This window comes from Vidua chalybeata, chromosome 9, assembly GCF_026979565.1.
Source record: "Vidua chalybeata isolate OUT-0048 chromosome 9, bVidCha1 merged haplotype, whole genome shotgun sequence".
Lineage (NCBI taxonomy): Eukaryota > Metazoa > Chordata > Aves > Passeriformes > Viduidae > Vidua > Vidua chalybeata.
The window spans coordinates 23,575,610-23,602,812 of record NC_071538.1 but is presented as its reverse complement, the minus strand read 5'-3'; the positions used below and the strand labels follow the sequence as shown (position 1 = coordinate 23,602,812).

Here is a 27,203-nt window from a genome sequence, read left to right as displayed (position 1 = left end):
CCGCGGGCCGGAGCAAGATGGCGGCGGAGCGGATCTTCGACCGGGCGGTGTCGGTGCGAGTGCGGGGCTGCGGCTGCGAGGAGCGGTGAGTGCGGGCCGGCTGCGCGGGAGCCTCTCTGCGCTCCTCAGAGGGGCGGCGAGCCACAGGCGCTTTCCTCCTGCCTGCTCTCAGCGCCGCTGGGCAGCGCTCTGCGGCGCTGCGCTTTGGCGTTGCTGGCCTCGGCACCCTCGGGGTGAGGGAGGGACCGGGTCTGGCGAGGCCTGGGGCAGCCGGCGAGGGCCGGGCGGTTGCCGTGGGTGCCTCGCCGAGGGAGTGAAGCCGGCGGGGTGCCGGCAGCGGGGCGAACTCGCACCGGGGGCGGAGGCGACCGGAGGGCCGGGCGGCTGCCGGGCCCGCGCGGTGTTTGGCGTCTCCCGGGCCTCAGCGTTGCCCTCCCGCCGCTCCCTCCGCACCGCGGCCTCAGGCCAGGGACCCGCGGGTTTGAGCCACCTGCGCGAGGGTGCGCACGGCGGTGGTGTCTGGGAAAGCCCAGACATTCCCTGTGTGAAGCGTCTCTTCAAAATAGGATGAATTTCGGCACTACGGATCCTGTCTGAGTTAGACAGTGTGAGAAGGCACGGAAAGGCTGATGTCTGTGGTGTGCGTTGTAATATAAGTGACTTAGTACTCGATAAGAAATCATTGAAGGCAAGGTAGCACTGTATAAATGATTATCAGGAGTTTGAGCAGTCGTTAATAAATTTCAACAGGCTTCTACAAAAGCTCTAGTTTCTGGACAAAATTTCAAAACTTCTGCCTCGCTATTTAAAGTCTGGTGGATAACAAGCAAGCAGTAAAAAAAAAAAACAGCTCTGCCTGAGGAGCTGCAGTGACTGAAACTCTTAATTTTAAGTGTAGTCATTGGTGGGAACTTTCTTAATGTTTCTGCCTAAATTTTTATTTTTGAGATGTCATTGATTCCTTTAATGAAGCTGTGAACACATGTTACTTGGAGAATGTTTTCTTGATTTATTACTTAGCTTCATGTTTTTGTACACAGGAGATTAAATGTTCGAGTGAATATTGAACTACTGTCAACTTCTAATCCTGTTCATAAAAAGGTTTGTAAATTAATCATATTTCTGTCATTCATTAGGTATTATCTGAATTTCATTTTATGCAAGTATAAGTAGAAAAAGGAAAAGCAAAGTGGGATTTTAGTGTTTGCTGTTTGACCTTTATTTTTTATACAATTTTTGGAGTAACTTAGTTGGTTTGGTATTGTGGTTTTCCACCCTTTCCCCCCATCCCCCCAGCCTTTTTTAGCCCTCTATTTTAGTTTGGCTGTTGATGGGTCTTAGCAAGCTTGCATATTAAATGTATTTGGAGATGCTCAGGGGAACATGAGTTGGAGCTTAGGAGTACCTTTAGTTCAAGGTTCTAAATTGGGAGTAAAAAAAAAATCTTTCTCAAGGAAAATGACAATGAGACCATTACTGGTCTCATTATTGGTCATACAACATCTCTTCTGTTGTATGTCTGATTTGTCACCAAAGTGTTCATCCTCCCAGCATGATGTTAAGATAGGTCATGGGTTGGTTATGGTGTTGTTGGGTAAAGATTTGTTTGTATAGGACCACAGCAGGTTTTGGTCAGATTCTGCTGCTGGTGGCAGTGAAAATGGTGTTTCCCTCTGAGCAGAAGCAGCTCAGTTAGAAGTGTGTGCTGACCTGTGTCAGGAGGAGCCTGCAAACTGGAAATGCAGTTGAGTCCATCAGGGAGTGAGCAGATCTTCCAATGCTTCATCAGCTAATGGGACATCACACCAAGCAGGCATTTTACCCCACCCATCAATCCACCCCAGCTTGGGCTAGCATTCATTTTAACTGTCTGTGTGTGTAAATCCCTGAGTTTGTGCATTTCCAGTTGAGAGTTTTGTTGTTGTTACTGGCACCTGAATTACTGAAAAAAGTTTCAGTTATGTTTGTGTACAGTGCAGTGTCACACTTCATTATGTTGGAACAGCTGACACATTTCTACTTTACTTTTGTACCTTTGCTAGGGGATATCCTTGCCACAGGGGTGAGCCTTGTTCCAGGAGCAGCTGCCTGAGCCCAGTGTACTGCAGAACCCCATCCCTGGAATTGAAGGCTTAATGCTTATGGAGAGGGCAGGTTTTCCAAAACACTGTGTACACCTCCAGTGAACAAATGAGTGTCTGTTTCAAAGCTAAGCAGCATAATCCTGCTGTTTGCCAGATGGGATTCAGCTGTATCCAGTCTGCACAGCTCTGTATTCAAGTGTAGAAAAGCAGCTGGTGGTTTCATAAACTTCAGGAGCAGTGTGCTCTGAAAGACTTCCAGTTATGGGAGTGATGTATTACTAAACCATGACAGTGGACTGCTAGTGCTACACTTATTTCATGAGGGGAAAAACAGAGCTAATAGCTTTTTCTCTGAAAAATGATGGCTACACACTGAATTTCAAAACCTTTGCTGCTCAAAGTTTAAGGTTTTAACTTGGTTTGTTTTCGTGAAAGAGTTTTCCTTGTTTTCCTGGTGTAATATTTGAAGTTGTGTTAAATGGTAATGTTTTGCATGTTCTGAATCAGTTCCACAATTATGTTGTATTTTTGACTAAACAATGAAAGCATTCAATACTGTTTGCAATGCTGGTTTAAAATATTTATAGTATTTTAATCTTATTTAAATGTACATCTTTTCAGGACTTAGCTGTTCAATTGACTGATGATACTGATCCTTTTTTCCTTTATAATCTTGTCATATCAGAGGAAGATTTTCAAAGGTAAGTGAAATTACAGTATTTTCTCTGTGAAACATTTCTAAATGGCAAAAAAAGAAAAAGGGAATATTTGCAGCTTCTAGTGGTCTATGTTATTAGAGTTGAGGTTTTGGCAGTTTTCACTTGTGGGGTTTTGGCAGTGTTTTGTCAATGTTGTTCTCTGACCAGTCACCAACCTGGTGAAACAGCCATGTTTCATGGAGGGTGACCAGCTCAGGTTACACAGAGGAACGCTGCAGGTATCTTCTGTTTATCCTAACTGCTTCTTACAGACTATTGTGTGTGTGGGCTAGTTCAGGAAATAATTACAAGAAGAAAGTCTTGTTTGCATGGACATGGTTTTACAGACCTGAGCTGTATCTTAGGGGTTTCTTGCATAATTGTACTGTTGGGTGTCATTTACTTGCTCAGAATTTGAGCAAATCATCAAATTTGGATTGCAGGCATGAAAATATGAACAGTTTGGTTTTCTGCTTTCTTTGGGTATTTATTTATTTTATTTTGCTTTGTTTTGGTGTGGTTTCTTTGTGTGGTTTTTTTTTTTGTTTGGGGTTTTGGTGGGGGGCAGGGGAGCGGTGGCTTTGGTGGTGTTTTTACAGAGGGAGGTGTGATCAGTGTGTGGATCAAAAGGCAAAAGCAAAGTAGTGCTTGCAGGAGTGTTTTGTTGCATGGAGGCACAGCTTTGTGCGTGCACTGCGGGATATTTCTGTCCGAGTTTGCTGTGGCTGTGGAGAAGGGGGCAGAGATGGGCGAGTGGGGGATCGAGGTCAGGGCAGGGGCTCCCCTCCTTGTCCTGTGCGTGTTCCCTGTGCCTGTCCCATCACTGCTCCACACTGTGCTGTCAGGGTGATGCCTACTCAAAGAATACATTTGTTCCACAGCAACTTCTGGTTTTTAATTAGTGGAGCCCATTTGCAAGAACTGTTGTGATCAGAAGTATCCTCTGGGGGTTATTATCCAAGATGTGCTCTAGGATGACCCTGCTCAAGCAGGGAGGTTGGACCAGCTGACCCACTGTGGTCCCTTCCAGCCTGACCACTTCTGTGATTTTGTGATATGAGGACATACTTCTGGTTGAAAATAATCAGAATTGGTTCTTTCTACTAGTGTAAACAAAATATTTCATAGGAAATAAATTACAGTTCTCTATATCGTTAATGTTTTTTTTCCTGTCTGTTCATATAGTTTGAAATCCCAGCAAGGTCTCTTGGTAGACTTCTCTGCCTTCCCGCAAAAATTTATAGATCTGCTTCAGCAATGCATTCAGGAGCAGAACAAAGATATCCCAAGGTAGGTCACAAGTGTGTGCCACGTTACTCTGTGTGTACCTGCTGAGTTCTTAAAATGCTTGTCAGTCACTCAGACTGAGAAGAGTCAGCAGAAAAGGATAATCTGACCTGCCCCGACCTGAATATGTTGGTGGATGTGGCAAAACCTGAATCTTCGGAGGAGAATTCTTACTTGAGCAAAAACTGGACAGCCTTTTATTGCACATATAAAAATATATTTTATTGAGAAATAGATTAGGATCTACAGGTAGTTTCAGGAAAAAAAAATGCTAAACATTTGATTATCTTGGTTTTTCCCTAGGTTTTTGCTGCAGTTAGTTTCCTCAGCACCTGCTCTAGATCACACACCTGTCTCTTTAAATATAGTGGAGACCAACCCTTTCAAACACCTTACTCATCTGTCTCTAAAATTCCTGCCAGGAACTGATGCAGAAATAAAGAAGTTTTTGGCCAACTGTTTGAAATGCCTTAAGGTAAAATGGAAGTTTATTGTAACTGCAACTAAGCCTCAATGCTGTATGTACTTAAGCATTTTTTTCATTCTGGGAAATTCAGAAGTATGTACCAAATAGGTAATTGCATGCAGCTACTTGGGTGCATGTTGTAAAGTCTGAATTGTTCCCATCACCCTGGCAATGAAAATGTGTTCTGTATATTCAGGCAGGCAGTGCCATTGGAGATGTTTTACACGCAGTGCACGTGGTGTGCAGCTGCTGAGTGCTCTGCTGCTGCACTCCCCTGCTCACAGCCTGTGCTGGTGGCCAGAGCAGCTGCAGGACTTACTGGAACCTTCAGTCTCTGTTCTGCACTTGGCTGTAGGCAAGCACAGGCTCCTGGTAATTGTGAGCCTTGTTGGGCTTCAAAGGACTAACAGCTGTAAAAAGCCAATTAAAATTGGAATGTTGATGCAGTTTGGTAGCATGCTAGGTTTCATTTTGTGAGAAATTAATGGTCTCATAGTTTGACTGTTGTCTGTTTCAGTTTCATTGCTTGACATTTGTCTCTCCTATTGTGCTGTCATGTTTCTAGGCAACTAATAAGCAATTTTAATAACATGGATTTACAGTATTTCAGTTGATCTCTTGTTTAGGTAACTCCTTTGTAAATATATCATGTAAATAAGGTACTATTTCCTTGCAGAAATTTAGTAAGAATTTAATTTGGGGTTTTTACATTGTGGGCTAATACCTTTTCTTTTGAATTTACTAATTATATCTTACTCAGTATGACACTTATTTAATAAGGTGATCTTTTCACAAATACAGTGAGTATATGGGTGCTTAGGCAGGCTGTGCTGATTAAATGGGAGCTAAATGCTACTTGTATTTTGGGAGCTAAGGATTTGACTTGATGTCAATTTGTACATAGGAGGATAAAATGATGTTGGAAGAAAAGCTTAAAAAAACTGAAGAGGATCTTACCAGGCAACTGAGCTACACTCAACAGGTAACAGAAAATTTTAACTTTTGTGTGTTGCACTTTTTTGATTTATGGAAAATGTCCCTTTTTGTAGGCTGGTTGATGAGTCACTACCTAGCCAAGATAACTGACTTGAGACTGAGTGAAGAGAATAGTGTACTGTAGCTTTTCAAGAGAGTGAGTAAAGCCTGCAGCTGAAGAATTAAATTGAAATCTTGCAGTACTCAAGCAGAATTTTACTTTATTTTGTGCAGAGGTCTGTGTATGCACACACAAATTGAATACTAAATATATGGTCATGTGAGGATAAATGATAAATATACTTCATATATTCCATGAATTGTTGGAAATTGTTTTATTTGGAAAAATTGTGAAACTATGGTAAATAAATTGGAAGTCTTGGACTTTAATTACTCCATTTTGGATTTTGCAGTCAGCAGTAGTAATTCTGTATTTCAAGAGAATGATTTGGGTCAGATTCTGCAATTATCAAGGTGACTTTTTTGACCATAATGAAACAGAATAATTCCATTAAAACTGTTAAGAATTATTTTTGGAATAGAATATTTGTTTGCCTCATGTCTGCAACTTCAGTTTGAGTTACTGGAATGTGTTTGCTGAATTGGAATGCAGAATTACAAATCAAAAAAAAAGGAAAAGATGCTGCTGAAGAACTTTATTTCTTTTTTTCCCCCTAACAGAGTGCTCTGTGTTACAAGGGTAGAGAGCATCAGCAGACTGTTTTTTCACTCTTAAATAGTGGTTGGAGAAAAAATGCAATTGGAAATTAAGATTCTTTTATCCACAGCATTAGAACAGTGCTGTTCAGCTTCTCAGTGCCTTACTTTTCTTGCTTACAAAATTAACATATTTCAGCATCTAGTGCTGAAATTTAGACTTTTAAAAATAATTCCATGTCCTTTTAGTAAGTAACAGTGAAGAGTCACTCGGTATTGGCTGAAATGCTTACATTTTTAAACTCTATGTGCTTTGTCAAACTTAAACAGAGCTTGTCAGAGAAGAGCCGGGAACTTGACAAACTGAAAAATGAATGGACATCCTACACTACAGCTCTGAGCAACAAACACTCGCAGGAGCTGACCAGTGAGAAGGAAAGAGCTCTCCAGGTACAATGGTTGGAAAGAATGAACAGGATTCTTGTATGGGAATAGTCAGAGTCATCAAATAACTGCTTCATTTCTTTGTTTCTCACAGGCACAAACTCAGTACCAACAACAGCATGAACAACAGAAAAAGGAATTGGAAAATTTGCATCAGAAAAGTATTCAGCAATTGCAGAACAGGCTCTCGGAACTCGAGGTCATCAATAAAGACCTAACAGAGAGGAGATACAAAGGAGACTCCACAGTCAGAGAACTGAAAGCAAAGCTTTCTGGATTAGAAGATGTACGGCTTCCCAATACCCAAAATTAAGCTTACTACTGCTAGAGCATTAACTGTGCCTGCCTGGGCACGTCATAGGAAATACAGCATATTAAGTTCATTTATTTCCTCTTTATTCCATATTATGCTTACTATTTAAATATGTCTGTTTAAATTACTGTTACGGTTTTCTTGAAGAATAAAAATCAATTCCTTCCCAACATTTAGGAATGTCAAAGAGCAAAGCAGGAGGTGCTGTCCCTGCGCCGGGAGAACACAACTCTGGATGCTGAGTGTCATGAAAAAGAGAAGCTCATTAATCAGCTGCAGACACGAGTTGCTGTCTTGGAACAGGAGATCAAAGATAAAGATCAGCTTGTCACCAGAACAAAAGAAGTCTTAGATGCAACACAGGAGCAAAAGGTTTTTTCACTATTTTTTTTAAACTTTCCTAATTGTGGTTTCCATAGAGTAGCTGCTGACCAGTTTTTATGAATACAGCCAGTCAACTTTCAAATGTAGTCAAGATTCCAAATTATGGCATCAAAAGTATATTGGGTTCAGATTTAATCCTGTGGTACTGGAGTAATAGTTCATGGTATTTTTGGTAGGGAAAAAAAGGATTAATCCAGATCCTATAAAATTTGACTGAAAAGCAGTGGCTGGTTCCTTTGTAAGGATAGTGCTCTAAGAATTATGAACATTCTACTTGAAATCATAAACAATGTGTATCCCAGCCTTATTATATTTTGTAACATTCTTTTCAAGGTGATACTGGAAGAGAGTATGGAGGAAAAACAGAGGCATGTTGAGAAACTGGAGACAACAATTAAGTCACTGTCAGCTGAGCTCCTTAAGGTTTGTTTGAACATGGTGTTTCCCTTGTCCAACATCTCCCTTCTTCTTAGGTGTTTATTTTTGTAATATATGCCTTGGGTTTTTTTAATAGGCTAATGAAATTATCAAGAAGTTACAAGGAGATTTGAAAACACTAATGAGTAAATTAAAATTGAAAAATACAGTAACAATTCAGCAAGAAAAACTGTTGGCAGAAAAAGAAGAGAAACTTCAAAAAGAGCAGAGGGAATCGCAGGAGATGGGACAATCCCTTCGAATGAAAGAGCAGGAGGTATTGATGGGTTAACCTTGTGTGCTGGAAATGCTATTGTATGGACTTTGCTGAGTTTTGTGGGCTTAACTTAATTACAGAAGTAAGGTCTTAAATCTTTCCATGCAATAGAATATACTGTTTTGCTTATTTAACATATTTATTTAAATGTGTCATAAACTTTCAGATTTTTAAATGTTAACCTCATTTGTAAAAGCCATCCATTTATAGAGAAAGCAACCAAAATTGTTTTAAGAGAACAAAGCAATGTAATGGATGAATCAGCACCTTTTAGAAGGCACATTCATGTGTAAGTTGGTGAAGGGAATAAGAGCAGGAACAGAGTGAACCTTTTTCTTCCATCCCATTAAACAGGACATTCTCCTGTTTAGAGTCCTTGCACTATTTAATCATAGAAAAATAAAGGTCAGAAAGGATACTGGCTGTCACTTTGTCAAAATCCTAGCTGAAAGTAGGGCTTCCTTTAAAAGAATTACTATGTTGCTTTTGTGACGAACTGAGTTCAAACTTCTTTAATTTTAGAATAACTTCATAAATGCTTTTTTTGTTGTTGTTTGTAGTTAGTAGTATAACACTCCTGATAGTGTTGCAATTATTATGGGAATTACAGGTTGGCAAGCTACAAGAGCAGCTAGAAAGCACAATACAAAAACTCGAAGAAAGTAAGCAGTTACTGAAAACCAATGAAAATGGTAAGTTTATACAGCTTGATTTCTCCCTCTGTAAAAATGACCCAGTGATCTCACTACTGCTGAAATTGATAGAAGCAATTTTTGGGGTTTTTCTGAAGAGCTGCCATTATTGTCATGAGTGGAAAACAAGCCTCTGGCTGTGTGGCCATGCAACAGCCAAGAGCTGCACATAGGGAAGCCTTCCCTTGGGGCTGGTGCATGGGGCTGTGGGGTGCTCAGAGGCCTGGAGGGGGAGGAAGGTTCATCAAATGGCTTTGCATGGTACTAGGGAGGAAAAACCCAGTGAGCTGTCACTTTTTGTGAGGAAGGGCTACTGGCCATTTCAAGCAGCTTGTAAGAGGGAGCAAATGGCTTGAGCTTTTTTTTCCTCTTTGCAGTTATCACATGGCTGAACAGACAGCTCAGTGAAGTTCAGATGGCAAAGAAGCTGGACAGTCCTGCCAGTGCACATGCTGGTGGGAAGGCTGCTGTTTCACCTCTCAGCATGGTAAGGTAGAGCTGTAAATAACAGGCTGAGGTGGGCATCAACTGCTAAAATGCAGGGCCTTCAAAGAGGAAAAAAAAAGTGCTTTCATCTTCTTCTGGCCTTACAGTTTTGGGTGGGTGTGGTTTGGCTTTGTTTGTTTGTTTGTTTTTCAACAATATAAAACCCTGTTTGGTGCTTCTTCTTGCCCTGGGCCTTGTAGGTGAGACTCTTCTAAGCTCTTGTTTACATAAAATACACAAAGCAATAACAGAATTAATTTTTGAAAAGATGAAGTGCAGAGTGAAGACAAAAAAAGAAGGCTTTTTTATGTTGAGAGGTTAAGTTAATAATTCCCTTTGTAAATGTTAAAACCCAAAGTGTACTATTTCAATACTCTAACTAGTGATTTTTAGAAACAGGAAAGTCAGGGGCTAAGGAGCGCTGCCTGCAGTCATTATTCATTGTTGAATACTGTAACTTGCTGCTTCTCAGCCTGTGCTGTACAGATCTCTGCTGTCACAGTGACAGCAGGCATTGATTGGCTGCTTGTTCACAGTGGAAGGACTGCTCATACAAAGAGGTCTCTGGATTTGTAGCTGGATATATTAAGTGCTTTAATCAATGACAGGGGGTGTGGCTTATTATGACCTGAGAGTGCTCACCTAATTGACTTTTTTAAAGTTATGTTTTCCTTAAGCATGTGAATCTTGGAAAAATGATATTTTCTTCCCATCAGGAAGACTCACATAAGTGTTGGCTTTGTAATGGCAGTTAGTTCTTCATTTTGGAATTTTTAATCTCTAGAGTTACTTATAAAGTTATGTTTCTCATTTATGGATGAGTTTCTATTTCTTTTACAGCCTGACCGACCAGCCTTTCATAGCTCAGGAATCAGTCATCCCATTTCTCCTCTCTATGCCTTCCAGAACTTTCTGGAACCAATACACAGCAAAAATGGAAATTCCCAATGTCCAGTATCAAAGGCAGGCACTTTTTTTTTGTTTGCTTAAGAATGTATAAAATTGTATAAAAAATTATTTTTGTATAAGATTTTATTTAAGTTGTATAAAATATCAAAGCACAACATTTTGACTATTTCTTAAAGTGCATAAATATTTCCTGTATTTACTCTTAGGCTCTCTGCCTTGAGCATTATGACTGTTACTCATAGCTAATGCTTGTCTTTAGGCTGTTTCTCACAGGCTTTGCTGCACAGCAGGGCCAGTGAGATGTAGAAAGAGGAATCTCTGGGAAATTGGCTCTGTGAATGCCCTCGGGAGAGGGGAATCTCAGATCTGGAGTAACTCTTAACCTGCAGCTCTTTATCTCTGCAGGTTCAGTTGAACTCACAGCTTTTGAAACCCAGTCGATGTTCGGATGCTCGCACAGTGCCTGCAGCAGGTCACACAGCAAACAAGGAGAAGTGAGTGTCAGCTACTGCAATTTAGTATTTTTGTTTTTTCATTTTATAAAGCCCTTTGTCATCTTGGTGTGTTTAGAACTGACTAAAGGTTCTAGTATTAGGCAGATCACAGAACCAGGCTTTCTTCATTACCATGATAATCAATTTTGTGTTGGTTTGTTGAAACCAAAGGAAGAGCTGTGCTTGCAGGAGTGGGCCCCAAGGAACAACAGTTCAGTGTTGCTCCTGCTGACAGATCTAAGCCATCAGTGCTGGGTCACTGAAAAAATTAGTTCTAGGCTGTTCTTAACCTGCTCAGTGATGGTTTAACTTTACATGCTAAAGGTCATGAAACACAGTAGTGCCACTTCTAGTGAAGGTCTTCCTGAGCAAGTCTGTAGCTGCCCTCATTGTAATGCACTGATGACAAACTGCATTTGCTTTAAATTTTAATTTGCCTTTCTGTTTCTAGTGGTGATCAGCTGGGGCTGGAATCAAAGTATTTAAAGAAAAAAGATGACAGCATTCCTTTACGAGGGCTTAGTCAAAACACACTTAACTCAGGTAAGTAGGAAACAGGTGTTTGAAATGTACTTGAAGGGCAGTGACAGCCATGGCTCAATGCAGTGTCCTGTGCTGTTTGCAGAGTACCTGAGACCGTACTTACCAGCCAAAGCACAGCCACCGCCAAAGGCTGCTGGAACACCAACCTCGGCCTATTTTCCTGGATCATAGACAGGGTTCTTACAGTAAGAGTCCTCTTTTAACCATTGGAGGGGAATTTTAAATGTCCTGCAATAGTGTGTTAGTGAAGTATCAATGTGAACTGACATACTTTTATGAGCCAGTTTTCTTTGAGGAAGGGACCTTGACTGACTTGGATGATGTGTCAAGGTGCTTGAGCCTAAGGAGAAGATAAAGCCTTAAGGAGCCCTAGTGGGAACAACACTGACATCACCAGGGCTGCGCAGAATTTTCTTAGTATATTGTTGACCTGTAAATCCTCCTAAAAACTCACCAAAGTGCTCTTTTTTGTAACTGGTGAAGTGTACATTCCCTGAGTGAGAGAATTACCTGAATTTCTATTTCTTGACTCCTTTTCAGAGAACAGATGAGGTGAAGGGAAAGCACACAAGAACTGTGCTGTGCTGTCCATTTTAGTAATGGTCAAGCTCACTAACTCTCCCTTACAGTTTAGCTTTAAAAACTTGCTTAATTTTGGAACCAGCTTATTTGAACTGCATATAGACTTACAAATAATCTCATACTAAAAATGCTAAATTGTTTCACTGAAGGTAGAAAATTAAAATTCTCAGTCTCGGTTCCCCTAACTTTTCTGTGAATCTCTCAGTATTACATTCCACAGGCCACCATGCAAAAAACATTAAAAGGTGAAGTAGCTGACTAGTTAACTGTTGACAAGTATCAACATCTTAAAGTTACTTTATTTTTATAAATCATACTTTACAACTTGTAAGACTATACAGAAATTTTAGATACTCTTACATCTACGTAGCTTGTTCTACTGTCTGGGTTCAACTGCTAGGATCATGTAATAACCCCTTGGGACTTGGTGTCCCCTGCAGAATGAGCATGCATGGACTTATGCCAGGCAAAGTACCCTTACAATGACTATTCCTTACTTTTGGTAAAGATATTTCAGTCCTTTTACCTTAGTTACTCAAGTGCACCCAGAGGATTGTACATTTCAGTGGTTGTTTTGCTGTGTGAGATGTGTACATTTGTTTATAAATTAGCACCCTGTTAATGTATAGTGTTTGGTTTTGTCATGTATACGTTTTTGTAGAAATATTAAATATTTTTTATCAAAAGCTCTGATTAGTTACTGCTTCAGGAGTAGTACTAACCAACATCTCCACTGTACTGAATTCCCAGCTGAGGTAAGCACCAGACCAGCTCTATTTTATTTACCTTTTTCTGCAGTTTTCCATGTTGCTCGTTGTTCCCCAGCCCAGCCCCGCAGAGCTCCTCTCTCCTGCTGTCCTTAGGTGCCAGTGCCTTCATCTCGAAGTGCAGAGGAGCTGCTGGCACAGGAGTGTGGCAGCATCTCCCAGGCCACTTAAATCCAAAGGAAGCCACATGTGCTGTGGGCCTGGGCAGCCCTGGCCAGGCTGGCTGTGCGCAACTGACTCGTTCCTTGGAGCCTGGATCTGTGCTTGTCCTGTTCCACTGGGTCCCCAGGAAACAAGGAGCAGCTGCAGGCAGCCTGTGCTGCTGGACAGCAGGGACCCTTCCACTGTGCTCAGGGCTGCTTTAGCTAATACACAAAGCTCCATGCTGGATCACTACTCCAGATGACTTTTTCCACCTGCTGAAGTATAACACACATGCAACTACTGAACTTCACTTAAGGTTTGAAGAGACATTCACAGTTATTTAAAAATTCATTAAAATAGTCAACTTTATTAACAGTATATTTACATTTTTTTTTCCTGTTCTTGGTCAACCATGGTGAATGTTCAAAGGTAAAAAAGCATTAAGCAATAACCACAAGATGAAAACATTTTAAACCTATACAATACTTTATACACAAATTTATACAAAGAAACACTTAAATAATACAACTGGACACAAAAATATACACTTTTAGAGAAATTCACATCAGTAATTGTATAAAGCTCTCTTCTGTACTAAGGGTCCTGAAAATTTAGGACTAAAACTTTAGCTCTGTAATGCAAAAGGGTTCTTGTGACAGTCCTCAAAGGCCACTATATAGCACATGACAGATTCAAGGCTATCAGCTTATAGAGTTCAGTCTGTGTATTCAAGTTTTGAGGTCCTTTATGATTACGCAAACATCAGAAATAGAGTGGTTTAATAAACGGTACAGAGGAAAGCAGAGGTTTAGAGCCAGTATTAAAATTTGTAGGCCCAAAACACCCACTTCGTATTTCAACAAATGTTTGATACGACTGTTTCTTCAAAAATAGAAAGAGTAAATGCACTTACATAAAAATAACTTTTACTGTTCAGCAAGCGTGCTCGTGTGATTTTTATATTAGTACAAACTTAAAAAAAACCTGCCATGTGACTTTTAAAAGAAATGATACCAATTCACCTCCCTACTTAAGTACATTTACATTAAGGCTTTGAATCAGCTGACCCAAGATTTTACAACATTAAAACGAATGGGTCCACATGGATGCCAGTCTGTCTCATTGAGACGTAGCATGACTAGAATTAAAGCTCACCACCGTAAGGAAACAGAAGGACACATGCTCATGCCTTGACTCTATTGTTTGTCTCTGAACTAAGAATGTAAGGTTTAGCAGTAACAGTATTTCATGGCAAGAGACAAGTATGTAACAGATTGTTTATAAAAGCAAGTAAGTTTTTAGTTCAATGGCAACATCTTTGGACAAAGTTCCTGTTTCAATTCCTACAGATTTCATGCAGAAAGATGCTTCTTAAGATTACCTTAAGAAATTACATTTTGATGGAGTTGGAATGTGTATCCCAGACTGCTGATGAAAGAAGAGTCCAAACAGTCTTCCTGGATTTTTGTCATACATTTGTATCTTGCAGTAATGGTTCTTTAGCTTCACCAGGAGCTTGTGGGCTGTGGGGATGGCCGTGGCTGCCACAGTGTTTCTTCCAGTTGCTGGATCTTACATTTAGGTTTGTGTGTTCAGGAATAAACAAGGCAACAAGTAGTGCCAACAGCACAGAGCATGCTCCAAATAAGAATGGGGGTCCAGGAATTATGGAGTTCTGAAAACAACAACAAAGCGTTAACGAGCCTTTCAACACACCGTAACAGCCTACAATTGCTAATTACCCACTTTCAAGAGCTGTTGCCTGACACACTAGTGAATACAGTGCAGGCTTTGAGAAGGAATGTGAAAGAACATTAATCTTAGGACAAGGGAGCACATGATTCTTATTAATCCTTGCCAACTTCCTTTTCTAGTACAAGTTCTTCCTACTGAGTTTCCCCAAAAACTTAATAAAAAAAAGCTCAGTAAAGGACAACAAAACAAAATAAAACATTCACCATTGCTATCCGTCCATCCTTCCCTCAAGGTATTCTCCTCACAAAGGTCACAGTTGTCTATGACTGTCAGCTGTAGCTATTTGAAAATTAAGCTGAACTAGTGCATGCAATTAAACAGATCAGTTGAACAGCCCTCCCGTAGAGGGACTTAGAAACCTCTTTCTACACCCTCCATTTACCATCAGCACAACAGAAAGTACCACTGCATCAAACTGGACAACTGATGAGCACAGGAGCCCTTCCTAACTTCTTTTGGAAGCAGTAAGTACAAAAGAAACGTACCTGTTGTAAATGGTATTGCGCAACCACACTACCTCCTGACGATGATTCGGGCATGGGCAGTTCATTCAGTTCAACGTGAAATATATAGAAAATAAAACCATAAAGCGCTGGTCCCAAACCGTTACACAGTCCTCGAATTCCTGTAATCATCCCTTGAACAACACCTGGGAAAAGTAAATCACATGTTCTTCTCTATTGATAGCTATATAATTAACTATTTCTAATGCCTTAATTGACTTGAAACTAATGCAGGCAGGAAAGTCCTAAAGGGTGTTGCACTATGGGTAGCAGTAAACAAGGGGCACAAAGAGCCTGTCATTATCATATATTCGAGTGGTTTTTCCATCAGCCTCTAGCAGAGGGCAGTGCCTGCCATGCTAAGCTAGTTCAGAGGCCAGGCTGTGCACACTGTCTCACACAGGAGAGAGAGCACTGTGTGCAACAGTAAGGAACAGTGCATTGAGTTTGCTGAATGTTCTGCAACTGTAAGACCTTGCTGAGTTTTCCCTCTGCAGCAGAAGTAATGGTACACACACAGTGCAACTCCCAAGCAACCTGGATTTAATGTGGTGCCCTAAGCTCAGGTATCTGGGCTGTCCTGCCAAGACTCAGCCTCGCTGATGAGCACTAAGCCTAGACCCCAGTATGTCTGTCTGCACAGTACTCCTCAACTAGAATTCCAAGAACCAGGAGCAAACCTACCCTGCTGGTCGGCATCAGCAGTTCGTGAGACCAGGGCGCTGACAGCTGGGAAAGTGATGCTGGACATGGCGGCCACAGCGCCGGCTGCCCACATCATCCTGCAAAACACACCCTGCAGTGACTGCTCTGGGGCTGCAGCTCTGCCCTGGGAGCGCAGGGACGCTGGATTGGCTATCCTGCACTCCCACCCTTCCAGAAGGGATTAAATGCAGACCAACCCTGCATCAGTCAAAGCAAAGTGAAATGTGCATACCATGGCTCTGACCCAAAGCCGTACCAGGCCAGCTGTAGGATTTGGAACCCCAGGCCCAGCAGGATGGTGTTCTTATTTCCAATGGACCGCATCAGTAAACTCAACACTATTGTCTAACAGAGAGGGCAAAAGTAAAATGTCAGAAAAATAACATTCTAAAGGTTAAACACAAGTAAGCCGATGAGTTAATGAATTAAAAAAAGCAATGCCTGAAAACATTTTATTCTCAAATTCAAATACATGCAGAGATATTATTTTAAAGTAGTGTTCTTCAAAAGCAGTATTTGCCTCTACCAAAAAAAAAAAAAAAACCCAAAAAAAACCCAGCAGTCATTTAGCAAGTTATAGGACTAAACCATCATCTCTTTTTTGATGCACAAAGGATTTAGTTTTCCCTTAATGAACCAAACACTTATTGTCAAGTGTTTTCATCTAAGTTAGAGTCTTAACCAATTTCTAGAGATCTAGAAAAAAAACAGACACAGAAAAGCTGAGTTGCATTTATGGGACCACAGAGTTCTCCATTCTCCACAGTGCTTCCTTCTTTTCAGCTTGCCAAATCAATGACACACAGAGCAATAACTCACCTGTGCAATAATGGAAAGAATCCCAAGAACTGCTATAAATGCTGCAACACTTTCAGATGAAAATCCCATTATCTATATTAAAAAAAGGCAATTTGATTATTAACCATAAACCATCTGTCATGATGTTACAAACCCCCGTGAGGGAACACACAATGCAGAAGACCAGTATTATTCACTTCCTCATCTTTCTTGCATTACATCAAACAAATAAATGAAAAAAAAAGGGGCATAAATAAAAAACAATTAAATTGTTCCCTAAAAAATAATACCAGTTTAAGATATTGAACCTCACAGTTCAAGAATAATGCAAATAATTACAAAACACAAGAAAATGTTTTATAACTCATTCATCACTTTCTTCTCTTTTTGTCTAAAGAGATAAACAGAACAACAAGGGAACTTACATCAGTTGCTGGGAGCTTCTAAATTACATGAGTTATCTGTATTTTCCATAGTAGTTCAATAATACTGAAAACTTTCTTAAATCCTGTAAATTTACTTTTGTTCAAATTCACACCAAAATGTTACGTTACCTGTCTGAGGTATAGGAAGAAGCTGGAATATTGGCCTGCCTCTGGGAGGTAGGAAAGAAAGACTGTTATGCAGATTAGCAGCACAATGGAGTCCTGGCCGACTTTCTTCAGGGACTACGGCAAGAAAAAAGAATTACAAAACATTCCACCTTCATTTCCAAAAAGCATCCCTAGCTGGGCTCTGAGAAGCCTGACAATTAAGGAAGTTGTTATGTGGCACCACCAAAGAACTCCCTGTAAGTTTAGCAAGATTGTCAGCAAAAGGATCACCAATGAAGCAAGGTCAAACTTGAAGAAATTAAAGGCTTTGTTTTGCAAGCCTGAACTATTGTAAATTCAGTCTCTTCCCTGTGTCCAAAGCTCAGTATCTACAAAGAACAAAATATTCCCTATTTAAGTAGCTTACTGCAAAGGGGTCGGCCTGTTCCCATGAAATGGGTGCTCCCCAGGACGCTGGCCTCATCTTCTCTGGCAGCGATTCGGGTACAGCAACAAGGATAAAACAAATGTCCAACAAGGCTATTGCTGTAGCCAGCACCACCACCAGGCTGTCGCCGTACGCTCGGCCAAGGTAGGCACCGATAGCAGGGCTGGTGACTAAACTTGCTGCAAAAGTTGCTGAAACCTGAAATAAATAACAGCTGGTAAGATTTTCAGTGAGACAAGTCAGCAGTGTTATTACCCACATTTCCTCTTTTTCAGAAACCTAAACATTATAATCACACAGTGATTAACAGCAACCTTTATCCTATGCCTATGTGGTAGCAGCTGTGTATTTTAGACAATCACAATTTTTTAAGAAAGATTTTCTGATAACTGGACAGCAATGTGAGGCTCACAGCACTCTTGCATGTACTGACATAATTATGAATAATTAACTGTAGATTCTGCTGATAGCTGTGGGAAGCAATGACCTGTATTTAACCTTCATATTAGTGAAATAGGCAATGTCATAGAGGGCATATTAAATGTAATATACTGGTTAATCCAACTCAGTAGTTGTCAGTTAATCAGCTGGCCTTGTGAAAGATACTAACTTAAACTGAAAGAACTTTCTCAACATATCTCAATCGCTGATGTGTACAGGCACAAAGAAACTATTTAGGTCTATATCCATTGCTTTCAGCTCTTCCTGCTAAATGGTAATGGATTCTGTAACTTAAGCACAACAAATAATTCTGCTAATCCCTAATAACACGAGGCTGTCAAGGCTCCTGGGACCCGGCAGGAGATAACAGAGAAACAGAGGTGAGTTGTAAGAACTTCAAACAGACAGGTAACTCAGCTATGTCCGTTCTGAACAGCAGCTGAGAAGAGTGACTGGAGACACAGGCAGGGGCAGTCAAGTATCACACAATGGCAGTTCCAGAACAAAAGGTGAGATTTCTGAAACGATGACAGAGTAGTACCAGTGTGGGCAACAATGCAGGAATAACTAAAGCTCCTCAAATTACATCATTAAGACTGTCAACAGCCGTTAAGACAGGCACAACAGCTTTTAACATGGTCATACTTTGTTTCATTTAGGAGCAGAATATTCAAGAGATACAAGACTGGATGACAGGAACAATTAAACAGAAAAAAACTGACTCCAAATTAAAATCAACTTGCCACAGAGGAAATAAAACCACAGCTTTGAAAAGCCTTACAAACTGAAGGGCTTAGTACTGAATACCACAGGAAGAGAGCCCAAACAATACATACCAAACCATAGGCCATGCTCCTCTCATGTTCTTGGGTTATGTCTGCTACATATGCAAAAACTACAGAAAATGTCACTGCAAAAACTCCAGACACAGAGATTACAGCGAAGTACCACCTAAGAACATGATAAAAAAAGATTAGAACAGCTAAATAGAAACAAAAAATCTATTCAATCCAAGTGCAGTTAAACAGTAAATCACCTTGTCCAACTTATCTTGACAATTTATTGAGATAATCTTGGATAAAGCCAATGTGACTGTGGCTTGATAGAACTCTTTAACACATATGTACACCAAGTACAAGCAGCATGATTTTGTAACACCTACAAAAAGCTGCTGTGATTAAGTACTACTGAGAAATGAGGTACTCAGCTAATAAACTTAACTGGTCTATGACCCAAAGCAAATTAGGAACCTCAGTATTTTGAGAACTTGGTCATTGAAAGGCCTCCACATTAGCCATATCTGTATGCTATAGACACTAGCACTTGGCATTTGAAACCTTAATGTACTCTTAGAAAACAAGCTCCTTCTGAAGAGAGATGAGCAGCCTGTGTGACCAGGGAGGAAACAGGAAAGACTGATGGAGCTGCCTGAGCAGCTGGCACTGGCCTGTGTCAGTGCAGGCTGTGCCACTGCTCCACCCTCAGGAGCAGCATGGGTCAGGAGTGAGCCCAGGTCTCTGACTCCTGCCCTAGGCGGGCAATGTTCCAGCCAGTTAATAGGTCACTAAGGTGCACCCAGCAGGAAAGCTGGTCGATTTTAGAAATTGAGAAACAAAAGTGTAAAAGTGCTGCAACATTGTACCTTACAAATGGTTACCTCATGCACCCACATTAGGTAAGGTTTTGATTTCAGTGTCGCTGGCTGGTAGCTGAGTGAGAAGTGTGGCCACAATCCAGACCAATACAGCTCACTGAACAGTGTTCTCCAGCTTTGGCAGATGTGCTGAACATAGGGCTTACAGCACACAGATCAAAATCAGCAGCTACTGAAATTCTGACCAAGGCCTTTGGCCTCATGGCAGCTGCATCAGGTTGACTGCACCCCCAGCTTTGCATAGAAATAATACAAAACCCTCAAACTTCCATGAAGCACAAAGAGCGTTTTATCAACAGTGCTACACACATAAGCATTAGATAGCAAACCACAGCCAATCTGGCATGAAACAACTTACTAACCATGGGCTGATCTTCATTAGTGGTATTGGTGCACAGGTGAAAAATACTGTTAGCAGCAAGAAGGACTTCCGTCCCCACACGTCAGACAGGGCACCTATGAGTGGGGCACTGAGGAACGACAATAAGCCCTAATGGAACAAAACGTGCAGTTAGAACGAAGGGGTCAGACTCGTGCTGACCACAGCACGGTCTGAGAGCAGCCCGGGCTCTGGTTTCATTCAAGCCAACGGCTACAGTGCAATGCACCAAAGGCAATGTGGCCAAGCATCACTGATCTTCTATCCCACGTCTGACTACATCAAACTTGAGATCTGTCGTCTCAGAGCTACACAAAATTCAAAATGCAGATGGATCCAGTCATACAAGCAGTTTCATGAACTGTGTTTTATAGTCTACTGCAGCAACAAACTCCAAGTGAAAAATTATCCACTTTCAGCACCGTATGCATCGTTTGGGATTAAGGAACTACTTTTTTATTTGATGAACCCAAACAGTAGATACAGATCTTACTAAAAGTAAAAAGATGCACATCTGCACTTTCAGCAGTAATTTATTCCCATTTTATTCATAATGTGAAAGCCATATTGAAAAACCTCTCAACTGTTTCTCTCAGTTGGCAGTTATTTCTACATTTCTCCCACCATTCACTTTAAATTGCACTTGTGATTAACTTCTGTCAACTTACCTTTACTCCTTGAATTAGACCATTCATTAGAAATGTATGTTTTGGGAAGGTTTCATGCAAAACCTGGAGAGGAAATATGAATACAGTCATTTACACAATATGAACTACAAATATTGCTCATGATACATCCAACTTTATGATGCACAGCAGGGTTTTTTTTTTTTTATTTTCATAGAATACAGAGGAAAAAATAGAAGAAAAAAGGGCAAACCACAAATAATGTGACTAATAATTAATTTGCATGGAAGGCATGTTGAGATTTCAGTGCCTGAAATATAAATAAACCACAAAGAACCTAGAAAATTATCTCTGACCAGATTCTCCAAATGCTACTGCTGGGGACTGGGGAGAGATAGAGGAGAGATGTCACCATCCTGAAGGGGCTCTCAAGTTTGGTGAGCAGAATCCAGAAATGCAGCTGTCTCAGTTTGATTTGTGTTTAGGTGAGAGGGATTCCATTCAGACGACGTGCAGTTCATACCCAAGACACTGTTGATGGGTAACATCAGCTTTTAGAGAAGCACCAAGACTGCTTTTAAAGTTGGAGTTGGAGATTTTTAAACCTTCACTCCTTTTAGTTTGTCATCATGTATCACTCACAAATTAAATCCAAATTAAAAGCAACCAACTATATGAAAAAGTACCTTGGTACAAACACATTGGTATGACTGTTTCACTAATCATGGGGATGCTTTGACTGGTGTAGCAGACTGGTGGAACTGGCTACTACATTTCAAGTATATTTTTGTCCTTACATTTGTAATATGCCAATGTCTTGAAAGAAAAGATAATTTCCTTACCACCTTACTGGTTCCAATCAGAAACTATTTACATGTAAGCTTGAGTGTTAGCAGACCTGCATGTAAACAGTTGTGCTACACCATTACACTGCTATAATGAAATAAATGAAATTTCTGATACCATCTAAAAATATAGAACTTTTCACTTGCACAAGAGAGCAGCTCAGTGATATGTAATTTTCATTTAATGTAATTTAGAAGATGCTCAGGGCCTTTGCAGTAATTGTCCCACCTCCCATACAGCGAGAAAAAGCTCCCGAGGATCACCTACCCCTAATGTGGGAGCTGTCAGGAGTCCCCAGGCAAAAAACTCCAAGAAGATCACAATAACAGCGTGGTAGACACTGGGTGAACCTATTCCTTGAGGCTGAAATAGGAGAAAAGACAGGTGATTAAAACATCTGATCATCTGTCAGAGTCATGAGAAATGCATCTGAACACTATAAACAGAACAATTAATAATGAAACAGAACTCAAAACTTGGGAATAGTTACCCAACTAACTGGTATGGAATTAAACTCTTTTTTTTTTAACCCTTTGATGCTAATGTCCTGAAGGGTCCTACTCTTACTCTGCAGAATCCTTCGCTGCCATCTCAAAAAATAAACCATTTACACTGCCAATCTGGGAAACAAGGATGCTACAGGGAAAAGACTCTTCTTCAGACAACTAGTTTATTTTCCTTGAGAAAAGTGATTAAATGTACACAAAGCCACATGGAACCAAGTTTCCATGCAGTGCTCACACTCAGCTATCCCCAAGTCTCACTGCCCAGCCTATCAAACAGCTCTTCTGTTACTAAAAGGCACCACTGCTCCATTCAAAACATAGCTCTAAACCAGGAAAGAAACTAAAATAGCGGACACCAGAAGCAAATCTCAGGAACAGCACTGATCACTTCCCAAATACTGAGTGCAGGCCTATCAGTTACAGTGTGCTTCAAATGCAGGAAGAGATGCAGATAAAAGATTTGACAAAAGGAACTTGAAATTCTCAGTGATTTGGTAGAATCAGAAGTAGCTTTTGAAGAGAACAAAAAGAGAATGGGTAGGAAAACCTGCTCATCTCGTAGACTCTCTAAATGCTGTCAAACAACATGCCACAGTTCAACATTTGCAAATTAAGGACAGGGTTCACTGATTATTCTCACATGAAAGCAGCATGAATAACTCCTCAGAAATTTCCTATGTGTTCTTTCAACTTAGAAGCGTTGCATTAACATCTACTTTGCTGGTTTTGTGCAAAGGTGAGTTACTAACAGAGTGGCCCTGATGTGACCAGACCTGGCATTTACACTGAGCACGCACACAGGCTAAGGACCTCAGCTGCTTCCCAAGAAGACTCACTGGGATTTATCAATGTGTGTAAGTAGCTGATGGAGGAGTAAACACAAGAGCCGGTCTCTTCTCAGAGGTGTCAGTGACAGGACTGCAGGCACATACTGAAATACAAGAAATTATACTTGAACCTCAAGAAAGCAACCCTTCTTGAAAAAGGCTGCTCAGTGAAGTGTGGAGTTGCCAACCTCCAAACCCCACTAGACACAGCCCTGAGCAAGCTGCTCCAGCTGACCCTGCCTGGGGTAAGAGACTGGAGTAGTTGGATTTGTGATGTTGGAGGTGCCTTCTAGCCTCAAATACTACACACTTTTAAGTTGCAGTTAGGTAATACTAGAGTCTTTCTTTTATTAGCGGATTTATGCAAGTCATACCTAGCTTTTCTTTCCAGATTCCAATATTTCCAACATAGAGAAAAGTCTTACTGAACAAATGTAGGAAATAAATACAGAAAACCTGACTGCCTACTCACTCCTATTGCTAAATAAGACCATAATTTTCAAAAGTAACCATAAAAGTCTGTAAAAGGTGAAATACAAAAGTACCTCAGCACTGTGCTATTTTTCTTTCCCAAGCCCTCTTCAGTAAATACAGACATACCATACTGATATTTCTGCTATTTTTTCTGCCTACTCTCCCAAGGATGTAAATTAACAGTCTTTGTAGGTATAGAGAGTGGCTATAATTATCCTCTCTTCCCACAATTCCTTTCCCTTTCCACCCACAATCCTTATTTTAGCTTTGGGTTAAAAATTTATCCAGTTCTGCACAAACTGCAAGTATCAATGTTAGCTGTTTGACTCAGTCTCATGAAATCAGGTTCACTCTGATAGCCCCAGATTCCTGTCACATTGCTGGCTCGTGACCCCCCGAGGCCTGACAGACAGTGAGGGAGGTGTCACAAACCATCCCACCCCTCCCAGCATGGCAGTCAAGAGCACCTCCATTGACAGCAAACACGAGTGACTCCAAGGCCATCTGTGCCTGTGCTGCCTTCATCCAGCTCTGGACAGCACCGAGACCGCCTGCACAAAGTGAAACAGCAGAATGAAAGCAGTGGCTGTTCTGCACAGGGGAACTGCTGCTGACTTCAGAGGCCTCAGATGGGTCACTACTGCCCTCTGCCATGTCACCCAGCTGTAAGGAACACCAACAGAGCTTTCCAACACACTGACAGAAGCAGAAGTGACATTTAGATCCCTACGATGCAACTTCCCTGCTTTCTTGTTGCTAGTGCTCACTTATCACAGGTACGGTTATTTGTTCTTATCTATGAAAAAAGAAGTCATTTAGTCACATTTAGATCATCACCTCTGTAGTCATTTTTAAAGGTGGTGGCTACTATCAAGTAGCAAGGATGCTTCTGAGGTGAGGTGAGAGAGCAAGGGAAGGATAAGCAGTTACACCGCAGCGTATTAAGGCACATTACAAGCATTTAGCCCACAAGGTTTCAGTCCCAGCCTGACACACTCTCGGAGCCCACAGGTGCAGTGCAGGTGCTGGGTGTCAAGCCCTGCCCCACCCTACAAACTGCCCCCTGTGCTTTCCTAACGGGCTAACACAGTGTAATGCAATGGCCTAAGTGCAACTGAAGCAGAAGGCCCCAGAACTGGAAAGAAAAGACACAGAGCCCTTGTGTGAACAAGCTGCAACTGAGATGTTCCAATCAGAGTAACAGCAACCCTCCTCTGTTACCAGCAGCCAGAGCAGAGTGTATTTGTGCTGCACAAACAGAGCTCCAAGAATGCCTTTTCCTCTGGTTATAGAGAAAATGCCTTTAATCGAACATTTTGTACTGCCAGTCATGCCAGTGATAAAAAGCCTACATGCCAGGAAAGCCTAAGAACACACATCTGACAGCAACAGAATAACCATCAAAGCAACAAAGATATCGCGTGTAAGACCACAGCTGCTGCTCCTCTGCTGGAAAGGAAAAAAGTACCAGATGAAGTCCTAATCTCTAGGTAATTTTATGACTGCTTCAAAAATGCATCATCGTACATAAGATGAATACATAAAGGAAGGAAAAATTTAAATTGTTGGGGAAAAAGTGCTGAAACAAAAGTTGTGGCTGCCCCACCTCTCCAAGTGTCCAGTGGCAGGCTAGATGAGATTTTGAGCAACCTGGTCTGTGGAAGGTATCCTTGCGATGGCAGGGGGTTGGAAATAGATGATGTTTAAGGTCTCTTCCAACCCCAAACCATTTGTGATTCTGTGAAACCACATCACTGGTGTTACTGCCTCTCCTTTGGTGAAATCTGACAACACACACTTGAGTACAACACACCATTACACATTCTTTCTGTGATACTAAAGCTACAAATAGAAAAACACAAAAATACCACCAAGCACCAACCCAAGCTCCTGCGCCACCCACTGCTTTGCCAAAGAGACCCAGACTGCAGTGGGAAGAGAGGCTTTGCAGAAACAATGGATGGGTTTTCCTTTTTGCTTGTTTGGTTTTTTTTTTTTTTTGTTTTCAATCAGAAACTCCTTCTGCCTGTGCCACTGCTTCATTAACCATCTGTACATTGATCCTAACTCACACAATTTTTTCTGATGTCAAACAGTTCCAAAATAAACCAATCAGGCTGGAAAGTTTGCACAAAGACGTTTAATTAATTACTGGTTTGCCAGTGGGAAACACTGAAGACACGGGGCCATTTTCAGATACCTGTTTCCCACAATGTCACACAGCACGCTGGGTAATGAATGAAGCAGCTGAGGACACTGAGCACTGAAGGCCAACTTAACATTCCAGCAAATATAAAAAAAAAAAAAAAATCTATGTATGAAGTTTCTGCTGTTGTTATAAAGAATACTCATATCAAACTTCATAACTTAAAAATATGTATTAAAACAAATAATTTCCCAAACATTTATTTGAAGGCAGAAAGTATCACAAGTGGAAGCCTTTGCTGCCTAACAACAATCTACATACCTTCATCTAATGTTTATGGCTCATTTTTACGTGTTTTCCAAAAATTAAATTAATACAGAACTCACGGGAGCTGGCACTCAGCTTTTGAAACTGGTGGCAGGCACCGAATGATGTACTAAAAGTATCACGGAATGCAGTTAATTGTAACATACTTTCTCCTCTCTCGGCGAAAGGAAGTTAAACTTGAGAGGTTAGGGACGCTTGGAAACACACTGTATCTTAATCAATGATACTCCTGAGAGAAATTATGAAGCACCATGTTCCCTGAGTAACAACATTTACTCTGCTTGTACTACTCAATCTAAAATACTTGCATTAAACATTTGTACAAGGTAATCTCATACATTTCTATCTTTACAAACAGCAGGAACACATCCTGGAAAACACCAACAACCAATACCAGATTTCATTTTGCTTCCTAACACTTCAGTAATCCACCCAGTTGGCCACTTCGATGAACAAGTATAGTGACTCTCACACCTGTCTCTTCTCCATTTTTGTTCCAAAAAGACAAACTGAAGGGCCATCAGCAATTTAGTCTGTCAAGATGTCTCTTTATTTGAAATAAAGGCACTCTATTTAGAACAGGGCACATCGAAGTTATATAGTGGAAAAAATCCAGGGGCAATGATACATTGGAAATAATGGCACTCATCAACAGAAAAAATAACCAACCAAAAACCACACCCAAACCAACTCCAAGCTCCAGCAGCCAAAACGGTTGACAACTTCCTTTCTTCTTCGAATTTATGCATTTACGAGGAAGCAAAACAGTGGGAAGAACTGCAAAACCTTTCTCCCAGGAGCCCTTTGCGGAACTGCTCAGGCGCTGGCGCCTGTCCCCGTCTCGGGCCCGTTCAGGCTGACCACGGGCACCGCGGGGACAGCGGTCCCTGCCCCGCCGGCAGCCCCGCACCCGCGCCGCGCTCCGCGGCCCTGGCCTTGCGCTGCCCCCGTAGCCGCCGCTCACGGGAGCCACGCTCGGCGAGGGTGGGCTCGCAGACGCTCCGCTCACCTCGGGCGGCCGTAACGACCCGCCGTGCCCCAGGCCGGGCGCCTGAGGCCGCACTCGCTCTCGCGACCCAAAACCCGGCCCACACGAGCAACAGACTGCGCTTACGGGCGGAGCAAAGCAGCCTGACACGCTCACAGGTGTTCTCGGGCAGGCGCTCCGCGGACATCGGCCCGGGCTGCCGAGCGCGGCTATCGGGGCTGCGGCGGCCGTGAGGGCACCGCGATCCGCACAGGCGCGGCCGCCCGAGGCCCGCGGGCCCACCGACCCCCGCCGGACCGGGCCCTACCCGTCCGGGGCCGGCCCCCGTACCACCACGGAGCCCGGGGCCCCCCGCCGCCGCCAGCCGTCCCCCGGGCCGCCCCGCGCCCCCGGCCTCACCGTCCCGCCGTCCTTAATGATGATCTTCTTGGCCAGCATGATGCTGCGGTTCACGGCGCGCTTCTTCTTCTTCCCCGCCTGGGTCATTTTACCATCGCACCCCGGGGGCGGCACCAGCGGCCCCTCCCGGCTCCCTTCAGGCCTCGGCTCCCTCCGTCCCGGCCGCCGCCACCCCTCACGCGCCCGCCGCCATCTTGCGCAGCCCCACCGCGCGCGCAGCCGGCGCTGC

At 42.0% G+C, this 27,203-nt stretch overlaps 2 protein-coding genes across 3 annotated transcripts; one reads left to right on the top strand and one right to left on the bottom strand.

Moving 5' to 3' along the window:
* The first annotated feature begins 6 nt into the window (after window positions 1-6).
* On the top strand, window positions 7-12,988 carry SASS6 (SAS-6 centriolar assembly protein). Of its 2 annotated transcripts, XM_053950282.1 has the most exons (18): window positions 7-85; window positions 1,041-1,101; window positions 2,706-2,785; window positions 3,968-4,072; window positions 4,373-4,544; window positions 5,440-5,517; window positions 6,498-6,617; window positions 6,706-6,897; window positions 7,102-7,296; window positions 7,642-7,731; window positions 7,823-8,002; window positions 8,613-8,694; window positions 9,072-9,181; window positions 10,021-10,143; window positions 10,495-10,583; window positions 11,035-11,126; window positions 11,209-11,311; window positions 12,507-12,988. In XM_053950282.1, the coding sequence occupies exons 1-17, from the start codon at window positions 18-20 to the stop codon at window positions 11,295-11,297; spliced, it is 1,926 nt and encodes a 641-aa protein (XP_053806257.1). In that variant the 5' UTR covers window positions 7-17; the 3' UTR covers window positions 11,298-11,311; window positions 12,507-12,988. The 2 variants fall into 2 exon arrangements, with proteins under 2 accessions (XP_053806257.1, XP_053806256.1); XM_053950281.1 differs by having other exon boundaries at window positions 11,209-12,988.
* On the bottom strand, window positions 12,967-27,203 carry MFSD14A (major facilitator superfamily domain containing 14A). The gene is made up of 12 exons (XM_053950283.1): window positions 26,975-27,203; window positions 21,575-21,670; window positions 20,504-20,566; window positions 19,819-19,946; window positions 18,639-18,753; window positions 17,341-17,559; window positions 16,935-17,048; window positions 16,402-16,473; window positions 15,815-15,927; window positions 15,562-15,659; window positions 14,860-15,023; window positions 12,967-14,294 (listed from the first exon to the last, which is right to left on the bottom strand). Exons 1-12 carry the CDS (start codon window positions 27,059-27,061, stop codon window positions 14,088-14,090), a joined length of 1,476 nt encoding a protein of 491 aa, XP_053806258.1. The 5' UTR covers window positions 27,062-27,203; the 3' UTR covers window positions 12,967-14,087.